This window comes from Saimiri boliviensis, chromosome 4 (assembly GCF_048565385.1).
Source record: "Saimiri boliviensis isolate mSaiBol1 chromosome 4, mSaiBol1.pri, whole genome shotgun sequence".
Lineage (NCBI taxonomy): Eukaryota > Metazoa > Chordata > Mammalia > Primates > Cebidae > Saimiri > Saimiri boliviensis.
Genome location: NC_133452.1, coordinates 22534925 through 22553683, shown reverse-complemented (window position 1 = coordinate 22553683; position 18759 = coordinate 22534925). Strand labels below are relative to the sequence as shown.

Below are 18759 nucleotides of genomic sequence, written 5' to 3'. Positions count from 1 at the left end.
ATCAGTAATAAGAGAAGTCTCATTACTATATATTCTATAGATATGAAATGGATAAAAAGGGAATATTATGAACAACTTTATGCCAGAAATACTTGAAAACTTAGACAAAATGGACAAAGTTCACAAAAAACAAATAACCAAGGCTCACTGAAGAAAAAATAGATAACCTAAATAGTCCTGAATCTATCAAAGAAATTGAAATTGAGTTTAGAAACCTTGGACCAAGAAACTTCCAGGCCTAGATGGCTTCAATGATGAACTCTGTCAACATTTCAGGAAGAAATAACACCAGATCACAAACTTCTTCAAAAACTGAATCAGGAATGCTTCCCAGCTTGTTCTATGAAGGAAGCATTAACCTCACACCAAAATTAGACCAAGAAAAGAAAACTACATATAAGCTAATATCTCTCACAAATAAAGCAAAATTTGTAAACAAAATTTTTGCAGATTGAATTTAGCAATATATCAAAAGGATAATAAATACATTATGACAAAATAAGTTTAAAACAACTAAGTAACTTTGGTAAGCACCTCAAGATTATAATTTATAAACAAAACCCCAAGTAATGGCTATATACAACTAATGATCGTTGAACTGTTTAGCCTCTCCTATATATTGTGTATTCAGTATCTAGTTTATTGCTGTGCTTGTCCTGAATATATTTATTTTTTCAGATTCAGTGCTCTTACAATATAAAGTTTCTTAAAATGATTAAAATCAGTGATTATTTGATACACTATAAAGGACTTTATAGTAATAACCAAAGCCCATACATTGACTCATTCATGAAATTAGTCCTAAATTTTACCACCAAACTTGTTAGATCACATGCAAGACAAACGATATGCAAGAGTCAAAAATCAGACAAGTATATTTATTTCTAAATATTCATATTTTAGATGATTTAAGTCCAAAGTCTTGTTTCAGAAATACTATCTACTATGAATAGATTTAGCAAGATCACAGAAATTGCAAATTATTAGATTTCACCAACATTTACTAGTCATTAACATTAATCATTCTAAATACTATATTTATGTATAATTAAAATCCTTATTTAAATACAAGTGAAAAAATGCCCATACATATTATTTTATGTATTTCTCCAAAACTTTAATATTAAGACTGCAGATAATCTAGACTCTAAGAAACATTTGAATTTTCAACTTCCTTTAAAGATGTCTGTTCATAATATTAACGTATGGATAAATGACTTATATGTTTTCTAATTGGATTCATCTCTATGCAATAGATTTTTGTATTTCTGTACATAAACTATTGATGTCTACTCCTGGCACTTTATATGCTCATTATCTTTAATCCTAGTAATGTTCCCGAGAGGCAGTTATTATTATCTCCCATTTTTAAAGTTGAAGAGACCATTCCTTTGACAGACTAATTCGACTAAGAGTCTTCTGCTAGTAAAAGTCAGAAAATGAGAATCAAATCCAGGTCCATCTGGTTTCAAAGTTTATACTCATTCTGCTACATAGAATATAATGAATATAAAATGGTGTTTTTATATTTCTTTACCTTTGTGAAATTGTAAGCTCATTAAACACTAAATAATTAGAAATTCAAAGCATAGTTCTAAAATAAGGTAAAAATTTTTAAAAAGCATACCTTTAAACTGTCACTATTTACATGTTATAGCATTATTTTGATTTAGCATGAGACACCCAAATGATAGCTGTGTTGCAATTTTTTTTACTGTTATAAGAATTTAATATATACAGTTTAAATTAGGATCTCTGAAATACTGTTTTTAAAAGATTTAAAATATGCCTAAATTGCTTCTGAGTTTAACATAAATTTTAATATAATAGGTATCAGTATATTCCATGGTGGGTTTTAACAAGTTTAATCTATTGAATTCAGAAAGTGTTTTATTTCAGGTTTACTACACTTTATAAAAATCCAGGGGACAGAAACTAAAAATGTAAGGGCTTCAGTCCACTTCAGTCTTATAAATAAAACTGTTGTGTAGTGTTAATAATTGTCTCCTCCCATTCGTAATCTAGGTGGAGGGATAACATTAATATGGATATGCCTAAAAGAAAACCTGAACATCCTTTACCAACCTTCTTAGCCCAGCGCTAAGGAAGCAACTCTGAAAAATACTTTTACTCCAACTATAATGATGTAATAATACCATAGTATAGTAGAACTCCTGCCTGGGGCCAATAATGTACTTGCCCTTATATCATAATTACTTCTCTTTCAGGAGCGAAATGCAATCCCAGGGCCTTAGTGTATTTTAAATTCACTACTATATCCTCCCAAAGTTGCCTTGTAAATAAATATTGCTACCATTCTTTTCTTAAAAAAAACTCATCTTTTCTCTTTATGTGTTATCAACAAAACCAGTAACATGTCAGCAATCTTCTCTCTTGACTGACTTTTACCATGTCTGTGCTCTGAAAAATGTTGACAGTAATTTCAGAAAAAGTACAAGACTTTCATCTCTCTGCCAGATTTCTGAAATTCCAGGTATATGTTGGCATAATTCTCTTCCTAGCATGTGTTTATGAGAAAAGTAGTAGGTATCTAAATTACAAATTTCTGACTCAGCTAAAGGTTATAATTATAAAACTATATATCATCATTATTACACTGGACTTTTATACTTGCTGTTAAAAAGTTTTCTTCTTTCTGGCCAGGCATGGTGGCTCACTCCTGTAATTCTAGCACTTTGGGAGGCTGAGATAGGTGGATTACTTGAGGCCAGGAGTTTGAGACCAGCCTGGCCAACATGGCAAAGCCTATCCCTACAAAATACAATGATTACCGAGGCATGGTGGCATATGCCTGTAATCCCACACTATCACAGCTACTCAGTGGCTGAGGCACAGGAATCACTTGAACCCCAGAGGCAGAAGCTGCAAGTGAGCCAACCTTATGCCACTGCACTCTAGTCTGGGTGAGAAAGCAAGACTCGTTCTCAAAAAAAAAAAAAAAGAAAAAAAAAGTCTTCTTTCTAATGTAATTATTAATCTTATCAATTCATGAGTTATATGAAAATTTCGTCTTAAAAATTAGAATCTCCTGACAGTCTTAAGCAAAAATACTGTCTGCCTAAAATGCAAATAAAGCAAGTAATCTAGTGAAAGGAGCAAGCAGCAAATAAGTCTTAGTTTTAGAAATGTAGTGTTTGAATAAGTCGGTATGTTCTGTATCTGATCATAGGACATGTGCTCATTAATTGTAAGCCTTAACAGGTAATGTTATAAGCTTAAAGAGTTTACAGTGATAATTCTGTTGATTATAGTTTAGTTTCCCTGAAATTTTAACAATTACGATTTGTTTTGATTTTAAAGGAAATGCTGGGTGAACTCTTCACTCCTGTAGAAACACCTGAAGCACCAAACAGGGGATTCTTTAAAGGCTTATTTGGAGGTGGTGCACAATCTCTTGACAGAGAAGAACTATGTAAGTTGATTTATTTGATTTGGATAATACATCTATAAAACAGAAACAAGCCATAGAAATTTTCTTATGCCTGTAAATTATGTTCACTTTTTTTCTGTTTGTCACAATAATTACTATTTCCTTGTTTTAACAAATACATAAAATTATTTTCTGTTATTCTATCCCAAATCAGGGAAATCTTTTACTCAAGGAACCAAAATCAGAATAACTTTAGATAGCTAAAAAGTAGTATTCACAACTTTAAGTAAATAATTTAGAAAGCACTTTCTTTATTTTCAGTAAATGTGATGTTATTTTAATGCTACAATTTTCTTTAACTGATAACCTTAACTTCGAAAAAGGTTTTACTTTAACATTTAATCTATCTTTCAAAACCACTAAGACTGTTCTAGTTCATTTAAACTTCATCATAAAATAAACCTTCTGGTTCATTTACTGCCTTCCACATAGTTGATACAAGTTAATAGTTTGTCTTTGAATGAACTAATGAAATCAGTGAATGTTTGACCTTTCTTATAAATGGAAGCTACTATCTATCCTTTGAATTTTTTTTCTTTTTTGCTAAAATATTTAGAATTGTTGTTTCATGTTCATTGGACTAATTAGAAAAACCGTAACATTAAACAGTAGTAAGTAGCAATGCAGTGAATTTTTTTTAAAACTTACCCGAAAGATTCGTCTATAGTTTTTAGTTTAAAAAATGAAGACTGTTAAAGTCAGTGGGGACTGATAATTTGGAATAAAATTCTCACTGAGAAAAATGTATGAAGTTATATAAAACTCAGAAAACCTATTTCTAAGCTTTCTTTAAAACATCAAAGAAGTAATACTATAGTAAGGATTTTTCAAGAACGGTATCGATGAGAAGCCCCACGTGGAGAGTCTGGCAACTTGGGGCTCTGACTCTGCAGTACTTTGCTAATGAGGCTAAGGTGCCAAGCTGTGCTAGGGCTAGCAAGATGGGCTCCCCCTGCTGGCAAGAGGGGGGACCCTGAAATAACTCCTGCTGTTTGCAAAGACTCAGAGTATAGGTGAACTGGGAATAAACCACCCACCACCCCTCCACACACCCACAGGACTTTTAGCTCGGCTTCAAATATCTGGGTGACCTGTAAAGTCTTCAGTGTTGGCTGGGCACGGTGGCTCACGCCTGTAATCCCAGCACTTTGGGAGGCCGAGGCAGGTGGATCACGAGGTCAAGAGATCAAGACGATCCTGGTCAACATGGTGAAACCCAGTCTCTACTAAAAATACAAAAATTAGCTGGGTGTGGTGGTGCACGCCTGTAGTCCCAGCTACTTGGGAGGCTGAGGCAGGAGAACTGCTTGAACCCAGGAGGCAGAGGTTGCAGTGAACCAAGATCATGCCATTGCACTCCAGCCTGGGTAACAAAAGTGAAACTCCATCTCAAAAAAAAAAAAAAAGTCTTCAGTGTTAATTACAGTCTTTTTTCTAGACTACTAGAGTCCAGATATCCTGGTAGGAGCAAATGAAAAAAAGATCTCAGAAAGAATATAGTGTATTCCAAGTGCTCAAACTATCTCTACAAATAATTTTTCAAATATGTAGTCATAGATAACCAGGAACACTAGGAATCAACAGCATGATTAATGAAACAGAAAATGCAAAAGGATAGGTGCTTCAAATATTGGAATTATCAGACACAGAATATAAAGTAATTATGAATAATTATTGTGTTCAAGAGGATAAATATAATGTCTGAACATTGTATCAGGTAACTGAGAACTGTAAAAGTCAATAGCAGTAGATGTGAAAAAACCCAGAATGAAATTCTAGACCTGAAATATTCAAAAACTAAAATTAACCCAATGGATAGGCTTAACTACAGATTAGACAAAAGTGAAGAGAGAATTATGTAACTTAAAGATAGGTTAGGAGAAATCATCCAAAATGTAGCACAAAGAAACAAACAAACACAAAACATGTAGGAGAAGATTAAAAAAAGAAGTTGCTGTGAGAAGATTTAACATGTTTAGACCTATATGTGTCCCCTATAAACAATGTACATTTCTTTCTATTTAATTTTTTAATGTATTTTTAAAGGCAGGGTCTTTCTCTGTCACCCAGGCTGGGATGACAGTAGTGTGATCATGGCTCACTGTAACCTCAAATTCCTAGACTCAAGCGATCCTCCTGCCTCAGCTTCATGAGTAGTAGGTAGGTCTAGAGGTGCATACCACCACTAAGTTTTAAAATTTTTTGTAGAGACAGGGTCTTGTTGTGTTGCCCAGGCTGGTCTCAGACTTCTAGTCTCAAGCAACCCTCCCAGCTAAACTTTCCAAGTACTGGGATTACAGGCATGTAATCCCATACATACATATGTAGTATAAAAGTGTGTGTGTGTGTGTGTGTGTGTGTGTGTAAATGTGAGAAAACTTTTTAGAATTGATAGATGATAGTGATCCCCAAATTTGAGAAGCCTAATTCCAATGACTTTAAAATTTTTCAGTTAGCTAATCTCATTAATATATAGTACACCAGAGACAGAGAAAATCTTTAATGTGGCCAGAGAAAAATTGCAGATTTTTTAACGAACAGAGACTGATACATGACTTCTCAACATACAAAGATGGTAAGATGATCTTCTGTATATTGACAGAAAATGATAGTTATATTTAATCCATAATTCTATACACACAAATTCTTTAAGAATGAGACATTTTCAGACAAATAAGTAAACCTTACCATCACGCTAAAGGGGATTCTGAAGGGTACACATCAGATGGAAGGAAAATAATCTTGGATGGGATGTCAGCGACACAGAAACAGTGATTTAGAAAGAAAGTAATATATGGATAATATAATTAATATAATCTTTAGAAACTGCAAAACAAAGATGTATAGTATGTATACACATACACAAACAATAATATGGCCCAAAGTATGTCATAACATTAAGGAGTTGAGAAAGAGTAGATGAATTTAAGGTGATTTGAGATTCTTGAATTTTTTTGGGAAACTTGTAAAAAGTATTCATTAGCATTGATAAGTTAAGGATACATGTAATTTATAGGATAACCTGTAAAACTTAGAAAAGTAGAACATAACTTCCATATGAATAACAGGTAAATCACAGTCTTACCAAGACAAAGCAAGAAAAGAGAGAATACAAAACAGGTGGGATAAACAGATAGAACATAAAGCATGGTAGATTTAACTTAAATATAAATAATGGTACTAAATGTAGGCAGAATAAATGTTTCAGCTAAAAGACAAAAGTTGTTAGACTGAATTTGAAAAGAAAAGAAGGCTGGGCGCCGAGGCTCATGCCTGTAATCCCAGAACTTTGGAAAGCTTAGCCAGGAGAGTGCTTGAGATCAGGAGTTCAAGACCAGCCTGGGCAACATAACAAGACCCTGTCTCTACAAAAAATTTTAAAACTTAGTGGTGGTATGCACCTCTAGACCTACCTACTGCTCATGAAGCTGAGGCAGGAGGATCGCTTGAGTCTAGGAATTTGAGGCTACAGTGAGCCATGATCACACTACTGTCATTTCAGACTGGGTGACAGAGCAAGACCATCTCTAAAAATACATTAATAAATTAAATAGAAAGAAATGTACATTGTTTATAAGGGGCACATATAAAACCTAAGGACATACAAAGGTTGAAATTTTTAAAAAAAAAATGGAAAAGCATAAACACAGATGAAGAATCAGCTGACCAAGAATTTATGAGCATTGGTATGCCAGTAAAGTAGTACTAAAGAGTGAAAATTGTAATCTTAAATACGTCTTAGTATTTGGGGAAAAAAAGAAGCATGAAAGTGAGTGAACTGACCGTTCATCTCAAAAAGTTAGAAAAACAGCAAAATAAACCAAATAAAGAAGATGAAGATATTTATGAAATAGTAAAATGCAATGGAAAAATGAACAAAGCTGTCTTAGTTCAGGCTGCTATATCAAAATACCATAAACTGGGTAGCTTATAAACAACAGAAACTTATTTCTTACAGTCCTGGATGTTGTTAAGTTTGAGATCAAGGTGCCAGCAGGATAGAGTTGTTTGAAGACCCTATTCCTGGCTTACAGACAGCCTTCTGGCTGCATTCTCACAGGAGGGAAAGACAGCAAGCTACCTCTCTGGCCTATTTTTAGGGGCTCTAATCCCATTGATGAGGACAATACACTTATTACCTCACAAAGGCCCCACTTCTGACATTACATTAGGGAGGGGTTAGATTTCAACATAGGAATGGGTGGGAGTTGGGGGGGACACAGCTATTCAGTGCGTAACAAAAGCCAGTTGATTCTCTAAGAGTCTAATAAAAATGATAACCTCTGCCAAAACCAAGCACAAAAAAAGAAATGCACAAGTAAATGCTATTAGGAATGAAAAAATAAGGAATAACACTGAAGTTAAAAATGAGAATGTAATATATAACTTTTAACTTTTCTAGGAATTTGTTTATTTTACCAATTATAACAGTGAAAATGGACAATAAGATAAATTTTAAAATGCTAATAGTACTATATCAGAGATGGAAGCCATCATTTTAAACTTCTCTACAAGTAAACTTCTGGTACAAATTGTGCTTTCTTAATATTTCTCCCAAATATTTAAGGAAAAAAATAATTCAACTCCCACACAAACTCTTTCAAAAGGAAAAAATAGGTACACTCATCAACTCAATCTGTGAGGCTAACACAACCTTGATACCAAAAACCAAAGTAGTATTAGGAAAAAAAACAGGCAAATACCATTTATAGAGAGAAAGTCTGAAATGAAATATTAATATAGCAAATAATATATAATAAATATATACCAAGTTTGGTTTGTATCATGAATTCAAAGTTGATTTATCATTTTTAAAAATTCAGTATCCATTCCTGGTAGAGATTCCTAGAAAGTAAATTGCAAATATCACTCTTAATGCAGGAACATTAAATGATATTCAAAACTTTTACTTTGAAATTAAGAATGACACATAATCCCCACTATTACCACATACATTCAGCATTCTTTTCAAGTCCCTAAAGTGTGTGGAAAGGGAAGAAAAAATAAACAAGTACTATAATAGGAAACAGAAAACAAAACAGTCATTTACAAATGATTTGATGACATATTTAGAAGAACCAAAAGAATCTATAGGTAAATTGTTAGAAATAACAGAGGTTACCAAACTTACTAGATGTAATCATATACAAAAATAATGTTTAATTTGTATTAATCAGAAAAAATGAAGTGTTTAAAATTACTATTTGTATCAGTTACTGCTGTAACAAATTACCACAAAATTACTAGCTTAAATGAACCCAGTGTATTACCTTATAATTCCATAGGTTAGAAATCAGCACAGGTCTTATAAGTGTTCCCTGGGCTGTGTTTCTTGTTGGAGGTTTCAGGGGAGAATCCATTTTCTTCCCTTTTTTAGCTTCTAGAGGTCATCTGCATTCCTTGGCCTCTAGTCCCATGGCTAGTATTCAAAGCCAGCAACCTTGCATATCTCTGTTTTTCTGAAGCCACATCTCTCTCCATCCACAGCTGGGAAAAAAATTAAAAAAAATGAAATTAAAAAAAAAAAAGTCTTTGCTTTTAAGGACCCATGTGATTAGGTTAGGCTCACCTAGATAATGCAGGATGAACTCTATGTCTGAGTCTTTAACTTAGTTACATCTACAAAGATCCTTTTCCTATGTAAGGTTCCAGGTATTAGAATGTAGCCATCTATGGGGGAAGGGGGATCTCCCATAGTACTTTTTTACTATTCTGCCTACCTCCCATAGTACTTTTTTAAAATTCGGTACCCAGAAATAAATCTTAACATGGTCAGAATCTCCATGGAGAAAATAGAAAATTAGAAAACTTTGTTGAGAGAAGTTAAAAAAGATTCAAACAAATGAATGAGTATACCATGTTCATGGAATGGAAGATTCAATAAAAGATACCTGTTCTCTCAAAACTGATGTGTGTATGTATATATACACATACCACTTAATGCATTTCTAATCAAAATCCTTCCAAAAATGTATAGCTAATTCTAAATTTTATATGCATATTCAAAGAGCTCTTACCACTTCTATTTTTCATAGGAATGGAGGCTTTAGCCAGGGAAATTAGGCAAGAAAAGCAAGTAAAAGGCATGCAAATTGGAATGGAAGAAGTAAAACTACCTCTATTTGTAGATCATGTAATCTTTTATATAGACAATCCTAAGGAATTCACACAAAAATAATCATAGCTAGTAAACAGTTTCAGCAAGGCTGCAGAATACAAGATCAGTATAGAAAATGAATTGCATTTCTATACACAAGCAATGAATAATTCAAAAATGAAATTAAGAAAACAGTTTTATTTATGGTAGTATCAAAAAGATAAACCCACATAGAAATAATTTAACCAAAGAAGTATAAAACATAGGCAATAAAAACTTCAAAATATTACTTTAAGAAACTAAGACCTAAATCAGTGGACCAACATCTCATGTTCATGGAGTAGACTTAACATTGTTAAGAGGGCAGTATCCACAAATTGATCTACACATTTAACACAGTCCCTGTCAAAATCACAACTTTTTTTTTTTTCAGGAAGCAACAAGCTGTTCTTAAAATTCATATGAAAATGCAAAGAATTCAAAATAGCCACACACGTGCATGTGCACACACACACACACACACACACACACACACACGATATTGAAAAGGCAAAAAAGCTGGAGGGACTCAAACATTCCAGTTTCAAAACTTATTACAAAGCTATAGATACTAAGACAGTGTGGTACTGACATAAAGATAAATAAATAGAGTCCAGAAATAAGCTCGTACATTTGTGGTCAATTGATTTTTTTACAAGGATGCCAAGAAAATTATATGGCCAAGAATGGTCTTTTCAACAAGTGATGTTGGAATAAATTGATATTCACCTGCAAAAAAAATGATGTTGGGCCCCAACTTTACACTACACACAAAAAATATCTCAAAATCGTTCAGAGATCTCAATATAAGAGCTAAAACTGTAAAACTCTTAGATGAAAACAGGTATAAATGTGTGTAACCTTGGATTACGCAGTGGTTTCTAAGATGTGACACCTACATCACAAGCAACCAAAGGGGAAAAAGAAAAGATTGATTAGCGTTCATCAAAATTTAAAACTTTGTGCTTGAAGCATACTATCAAGAAAGTGAAAAGATGATCCAAAGAATGGGATAAAATATTTGCAAATCACATTATCTGGTATCAGATTAGGTCTAGTGTCCAGAATATATTAAGAACCCTTAAAACTCAATAATGAGAAGACAAATAGGCCAGTTTTTAGGTGGAGCTGTGTATTAGTCTATTCTCATGCTGCTAATAAAGACATACCCAAGACTAGTTAATTTATAAAGATAAAGACATTTAAGGAACTTACAGTCCCACACGGCTGGCAAGGCCTCACAATCATGGCGGAAGGCCAAGGAGGAGCAAAGGCACATCTCACATGGCAGCAGGCAAGAGAACATGTGCATGGGAACTGCCCTTTTATAAAAGCATTATCTGATCTTGTGAGATTTACTCAATATCATGAGAATAGCATGGGAAAACCTGCCCCCACGATTCAGTTACCTCCTACTGGGTCTCTCCCATGACACATGGGGATTATGGGAGCTACAATTCAAGATGAGATTTGGGTGGGGACATAGCCAAACCATATCAAGCTCAATAGATATTTATCCAAAGAAAATATACAAGTGACAAATAAGTGCCTGGAAAGGCTTGCAACATCATTTGTCATTAGGAAAATGCAAGTCAAATCTACAATGTGATACCACTTCAACATTTACTAGGATGAATGTCATCAAAAAGATTCACGATAACAAATATTGGCAAGGATATGGAGATATTGGAGCCCCCATACATTATTGGTTGAAATGTAAAATGGTGCATCCTGTTTGAGAAACTGCCTGATGGTTCCTCAAAAAATTAAACATATGGTTATCACATCCAGCTATTCTGTGCCTACACATATATCCAAGAAAATTGAAAACATGCATTTGTCCAAAAATTTGTGTAAATGTTCATAGTAGCTTTATTCACAATAGCCAAAAAGTGGAAACAACCCAGATGTCCATCAACTGATGAATGAATAAGCAAAATATACTTTTATCTGTAAAATATGTTATTCAGCCATAATAAAGGATGCATGCTACGACATCAATAACCTTTGACATTACTCTCAGTGAAAGAAGCCAGCTACAAAAAGCCACCTAATATAGGAATCCATTTAAATGAAATACTCAGAATAGGTAAATTTATAGAGGCAGAGGGTAGATTAGTGATTGACTAGAACTGCAGAGTGGGAATGGAAAGTGGTAACAGGCATGGAGCTGCTTTTGCAGTGATGAAATGATCAGGAATTGGTGATGGTGATTCACAGCCTTGTGAATAAAGTAAAAATCACCAGTGTATTCACTTTAAAGAAGCAAATGTTGTAGTGTATGAGTTATACTTAAAAAGGAGGGAAAGAAATGTAAGCTGAGGAACCAGGAAAACTGGGATTGGCCTTTAAAGAATTTAAGACTTTTGCAGTGATCTAAGTGGTAGGTAAAAAGCATCTGGATACCAAAGGGAAAGAAAACAGTCAATCCCAAGATCTTTTGAAGGAAAAATGTCATTTATTTTGTAAGTGACAAGATAAATGGAAAAAAAGAAAATAATATAGCATACCTACAATTTTTGGAGACTAAAATAGACTACTGAATAAATTCTTCATTTCTCTTTACTTCTGAACCTAAGCATAGTATATTTTAAGAAAAGGAATTATGGAGTAAATAATCAAATCTGTATGTTTAAATTTAAATCTGTCTATTTGAAGCTAAATATCTTTCATTTTTTGCTCACACAAGAGCAGTTTTTGTCATTATGTAAGTTGGTATCAATATACCCATTATTTGTTTTCATTAAATATTTACTCTCTCCCTTTTTGTATAAGTCTTGCTGTATGAACTAGTATAGGATGTTTAATGTACATTGTGTTTTTTCATGTTTAAAAATGTATCTAAAATTATTAAACCAATCATAAAAGAAAGCATGTATTAAGCATATTTCACTTTATAATTTTATTTCAATTATATTACTACTCAATCCAAAAATTGTATTTTAATGCTAAAATGTAGTAGGATTTTATATAAGTAAAATGTTTGTGTTTTGAATTAGTCTTTTGTTTATCAAATTTTTTCAGTTGGAGAATCATCCTCAGGAAAGGCTTCAAGGAGCCTTGCACAGCATATTCCTGGCCCTGGTGGCATCGAAGGTGTGAAAGGGGCGGCATCTGGAGTTGTCGGTGAATTAGCACGAGCCAGGCTGGCACTAGATGAACGAGGGCAGAAACTTGGTGATCTGGAAGAAAGAACGGCGGCCATGTTATCAAGTGCAGATGCATTTTCCAAACATGCTCATGAGGTGAGACTCTCAAGCAGATATTTGAACAAAAAGCCCTTGGTAAAGCAAGTGTGAATGTTATTTTATTTTTATAGCTATTGTATTTCTACACTTATGAATTTGCATATATTCATTGTACAATTGCAAGTTCCTGATTTTTGCCACCAAAGGGAACCATTACAGAAATGTATCTTCAATAGCCTTTGGTTTCTTATTATAAGATTATAAATTTTGAAAGAACCTGCTCACCTTCAGGCTTTTGGTAAGCAAAGCTCGCAGCTTTGCAACTATTTCTTAAGGAATTCAATACCAATGTTTATTTTTCTTAATGCCTTAGTGTCTGCTGCCACCTTGTCCTACAGAAAGAAATAATTTGCCTCTTTGAATCTTCCAGGTAGATATAAATAACCAAAACTGACAAACCTTTTTATTTAAATAAACAATACTAACTCCACCTTGTGGACCAGTTCATACAGACGAGCAGAGATGCATTTTGCAATGAAGTTCATCTTGATGGACCCAGGAAGTCATGATAGAGCTCAGAAACGCATGGTGTAAAGTAGGGGTCCCTGACTGGTCCCCTTACACCACATCACGCTCTTAAAAAGCTGAATTTAAAAGCCTTTAGGCGGCCGGGCGCGGTGGCTCAAGCCTGTAATCCCAGCACTTTGGGAGGCCGAGGCGGGTGGATCACAAGGTCAAGAGATCGAGACCATCTTGGTCAACATGGTGAAACCCCGTCTCTACTAAAAATACAAAAAAAATAGCTGGGCATGGTGGTGCGTGCCTGTAATCCCAGCTACTCAGGAGGCTGAGGCAGGAGAATTGCCTGAACCCAGGAGGCGGAGGTTGCGGTGAGCCGAGATCGCGCCATTGCACTCCAGCCTGGGTAACAAGAGCGAAACTCCGTCTCAAAAAAATAAATAAATAAATAAATAAATAAAAATAAAAATAAAATAAAAGCCTTTAGGGGAAATACACATTTTTCACGTTGACACACAGGCCTGCTTTTCCTTGATGCTTTATACTAGGTTACTTCACACACCTCGTTCTTGAATTAGACTGCCTGGGTCAGATTCCAGTTTCACCGCTACATTACCTTGAGTAACCTCTAGAAGCTTCAGTTTCTTTTACTAAATGGGGAGGAAAAACAATGACTAGCCCAAGAATTGTGACGAGCAAATGAAATCAAGTAGAGAGAGTGTGTCATGCAGTGTCTAGCTCAAGAGTAGATGCTCAGTAAATTTGAGATGGCAAATAGAAGTAGCATTTTCAATCTTTAATTCCCCAGTTCTTCAAGCATTATTTTTAATTTGTAGTACAAAATAAAAATTATCTTTTATGTTACTAGCTTACGTCACCAAATTATGTCACATTTCTATGAAATCTGAGGAACTTCTAGGCTAGTTCTTAATGGATATCGTATTTTTTCCTCTAAATAGGATAGTTCTTATTGCTTTCAATAAGTTGATTTGAAGTAAGCAATATAGTAGCACTACAGAATGTTGCAGAGTGGCATAATGTTTTGGAAAAATATAGAAATCACTTATAAATATTGTTGTTCTGGCATTTTAAAAACGTATTTTATTTTTTTCCCTTTAGATGATGTTAAAATACAAAGATAAGAAGTGGTACCAGTTCTGACAACCAGAATCCGCTAAGTCCAACTTCAGCCAGAAGGGAAAACGTTATCCATTTTTATTACATTATTTAGAAAAGTTAACGTTAAAGGGATGTTCATCACTGGATACAGTTCTTTCCTAGCACAATCATGCACTGTTTTACCTCAGTCATATGGCTTTCACTGAGGAGTGTTCACACGGACTCGAAATGGAGTATATGGTGTGTGCCAGTTATGAGTTGACAATTTGGGAACTAAACAGGTCACACATGACAGATGAAGAAACCAAGGGGGATGCTGAGGAGACATGATGTAGGGACTAATCCTGGATCATTCCTGTATTAAACTTTCATATGCCAAAAGGTTTTATGCCGTTTTTTTCTGCCATGAGTGTTTGACCTGTTTGGGGCGGAGGCAATAAGTCAGAAGTCTTGAAGCTGAAATAGTTATATTTATGTCATTGGACTGGATTATAAACAGCTGTCTTGGACTTTCCCTCTCTTAAAGCTGACTGGTCATCAGTATCATTAGTGAAAAACAAACAAACTGTTTGTTATCATATCTTTAGACAGATAAGCTGAATGGTGGGCTTTAAATAAAAAAAAAAAACATACACATAGTTGACTTGTGTATGAGCTACTCTTGGATTCTTGTTATTATAGACTTGTATTTAGTTCATATTTTGTCAAAAGCAAAACAAGAAGATACATCACTTTTCATTGAAAAGAAAAGTGTAGAGCATGACTGAATTGCTCATCATTCTGGGAGTTTCCATGTAGTGGCTATGCAGTGTGGAAAGTGAGAAAAACCTCCATTGTGGTGAGGAGAATACTTCAATGTCCTCTGTCCTTGTTCTCATTAATTCAGCTAAAGGTGGATTTGACCAAAATAATACTGGTTAAATTTGTAGAAATGTCGAAATTGGCTATGTTTTTAATTTTGCTTGAATTTTTATAAAATGTTTAACCAAATGTACCTTTGCATTCTTTAATTAAAATTGCTTTAAAAAAAAACTTTCATTATTTCAGTAAAATGCTCAGCTCCCTTTTTAAAATGCCCTTTATTTGCTAACAGTTCCAATACACTCAGGTGATGAGCCAATTAAATCTTAGTGCACATGCTATCGCATGGAAAATTACAAGCATCTGTTGTCAGTAATTATCTATATAAGAGTTTAGTCTGATGACTTACAAAATATTTTCTGTAGAAATATACTATAAATCTGTACATATATCCTTTCAAGCTTTTAAAAAGCCAAAAAGAAAGGAAAATATGTACACTGTGATAACTAAATTATTTCTGTATTGGAGTATAATACAGTTCAAGACCAGCAATGGACAATTAATGATTGTTTCACAGAGTAGCATTACAGACAGGAAAGAACCACCTAATAGATCTAGAAATGAGCAATCTCAGAATACAGACTAATTTGAGATTATTATTGATTGTTAAAGCAACCAAGCAGAAGCAAAATGGAAGCATTAAAATTAATGTTAATGAAATTTAAATATTGTCTTCTATAAAAAATTGCTTTAAATAATTTTGTTTTTTCATTAAGAGAGAATCAGAACACGAATTGATAGTAAACAAGATGATTGTTTTTCTATTCCATATGATCATTAAAGGAATATGTAGGCCATCTTAACTTTTTCATACAGTCTGTTATGCATATTTTCCCCTACTCTTCATTAATAAAGCTTTTATGTTTACATGTTACAACGTGCACTACTAGATACAAAAGTTTACATCAAAGTTTACTTTAAATATCATTTGGTAGGGACTAAATATATGTGATAGAGATAATTGATCAAGCCAAAAGAAATATTTTTAAAGTAAGTCCTTTTCAAAAGTTTTTGAGTTTATAGAAAGTACCAGTGAATAACATATTTCTGTGTAGTTAATGTCAGCTGTCTGAACATTCAGCAGTTTATAAATTGGTTAATTTGTGTTATCTATTATCTAATAAACCCATTATTCCATGATATGTCACAGGAAGTGTTAGGTCCTATTTTAAGGTACAGTTTTGTGAATATCATCAATAAAATCAACAGTTATGGATTTGAAGAAGTTGAGAAACATGTAGATTAATATACTGGTTGGTTCCGTATCCATGTGGAAGGTCATATTAGCCGCAGTTATTTAATTTGCTGTGTTGTGTTACATAACACAAATATATTTGTATATTAACTTCATTTTTACTGTCATTTTTCCTGTTGTATATGAAATGAACTAATCTTGTCATTATTTTCAAATATAGAAGTATATACATTTACCTTAAATGGATTTCCAAGATTTTATAAGAAAATCTTAAATCAGTGTTTTGAGTTATTTTAATTTTTAAATTAATCTGCAAATTATGCACAACAAACTAGAGACTCGGTTAGGATTAGAAAGCTTAAATTATGTTTGAGTGTAGGAAATAAGCTTCTTAGAGTTATACTTGATTCAGTCTGTAGATAAGAAGACAATCCGCAGTAATAACTAACCCAGGGAATTTGTTGTAATTTGAGAAGTAACATCTGTTTTTTGTTTTTTTTTTTTCTTATTAAATACAGAGAGTAATAGTCACCAGCAAGCCACAATTTAAAGAAAACTGACCAAAAAAAAAAAAAAAAGGAAGTCAAAATAGAAAATGTCAGAAAAATGAAAGATTTTTGTGTGCCCTCTCCATATCCTCAACATTGTTTTGTTGCATTTGTCCTTGACTCTAAAATCATTGAAGTATTCATGATTAGTAGTTTGTAAGCAGGAAGTGGTTTTTCTGTATGTAACATATATCCAGTTCATTTCAGTTTTCAAGCTAAAATCCATATATATTTGCTGAGAAAGTTATTTGAAATCTTATGTTCTAACAAATTCTATACATTACATCCATTTGAAGTTTTGTGTCATCTTAACACTATCACTTTGCATTTCAATTGTACAAAGTGTTTCCAAAAAATGGTTATAGATTCGACTGAGCTATTACTAACTTCTCAATTTGACTTTTTATGGATGTGAAAAATGCTGCTACTTGTCTATGTTACTATGTGTAAGTATATTACAATTTAATTAAGTACAGTAGTTTAAAGTAAGAAGCTTTTTTTTGCTTAGAACTTCTTAATTGTAGGTTCCTCTGAAGCTATTTCATGTAGATATGTGAGTGTTTTAAACAAGTCTGAAAGTGTTACATACTTTTAGGTTATAGGGGTGCTGGGGAGACCGCTGAGGAAAGGAAGAATATGTGGAAGACACCACGGAGTTCAAAGTTTTACCCTGAATTCTATATTCCATATATGTTTTGCTTAAGGCATTTCTCATGTGACATTAGAAAAGCTATATCCAAAGGTAAATTTTTTGTGGCAAAGATTTATTTTACACTTTAACTTTTGGGATTTTATTTGTTTCTGCAAAATAAAGAGCACTGAATTTTAAACTTGAATTTTTTCTGCACTTTTTTAGGTAATGAAAACTTTTTATTATCATTTAGTCCACATTGCTCAGTTTAAACCAAGTAATACATGTGTATAAAACATACCAAAATCATGAATATGCTGCTAGCTGTACCTTAAACAAACTGATCAGTTTTAAAACCTTTAATAGGGTTTTATATAGATTAAAACATAGTAAAATAATCTGCTGTATGTTTCAGTGTTCTTAGTCTTAAATTATTGCAACACTTTCAGATTTGTTTTAAGATCATACGGTAACATATTTATACATACTGCTAGAAAATATACTTTTAGTTTTAAAATGGAATTTTTATAAATGTACTTTAATTTTAAAAATGGTGAACTTGTTAAGTTTAAGTCAAAGTACTTAAAAAGTATGTATATTATCCATACAAAAAGTTATGTTTTACACTTATAATAAGAAATATTGGTATCTCATATCGAGATACAATTAATTTTAAAAAATCATACATCATTTAAAAATCTTCACACATGAACCGGAAAGATATCATTTCTGTGGTTTAAAAAAACCCTCTATTGAGCATTTTCAAATATTAATTTATTTGGGGGGAAAATGCCCACAACAATAATTGCAAGATCTTTCTCAATAGCTTCAGCTTGCTGTTGGATGCCTACCTTAACTATTGTTTAAAAATACAGATATATATAGATTATATATATATATTTAAAATAGTTTTCCAGGTATTTTCTTCTACCTTTTTTAAAAATAAATTTCCAAAAATGAAAACAGAGTTTATGTATTTTTGTCAATGAAGGTTTTTATTTTGTAGTTTATAGAATTTGTTCCTTATCAGTTTGATACTTGATCAATATTCTTAGACTTTTTAATCTGTATTTATTTTGGGGGAAAAAAAAAAAACTCCTATATCTTAAAT

At 33.0% G+C, this 18759-nt stretch overlaps 1 protein-coding gene across 4 annotated transcripts in view; it reads left to right on the top strand.

Annotated features, from left to right (window-relative positions):
* STXBP5 (syntaxin binding protein 5) overlaps positions 1-17065 on the top strand; it is a 170724-nt gene extending 153659 nt beyond the window's left edge. For all 4 annotated transcript variants that reach the window (XM_039467624.2, XM_074397306.1, XM_039467625.2 and 1 more), the window contains 3 exons: positions 3322-3433; positions 12612-12832; positions 14414-17065. In XM_039467624.2, coding sequence (XP_039323558.1) covers positions 3322-3433; positions 12612-12832; positions 14414-14455 — 375 coding nt within the window. In that variant the 3' untranslated portion in view covers positions 14456-17065. The remainder of the gene's footprint in view (positions 1-3321; positions 3434-12611; positions 12833-14413) is intronic.
* Positions 17066-18759: the final 1694 nt, after the last annotated feature.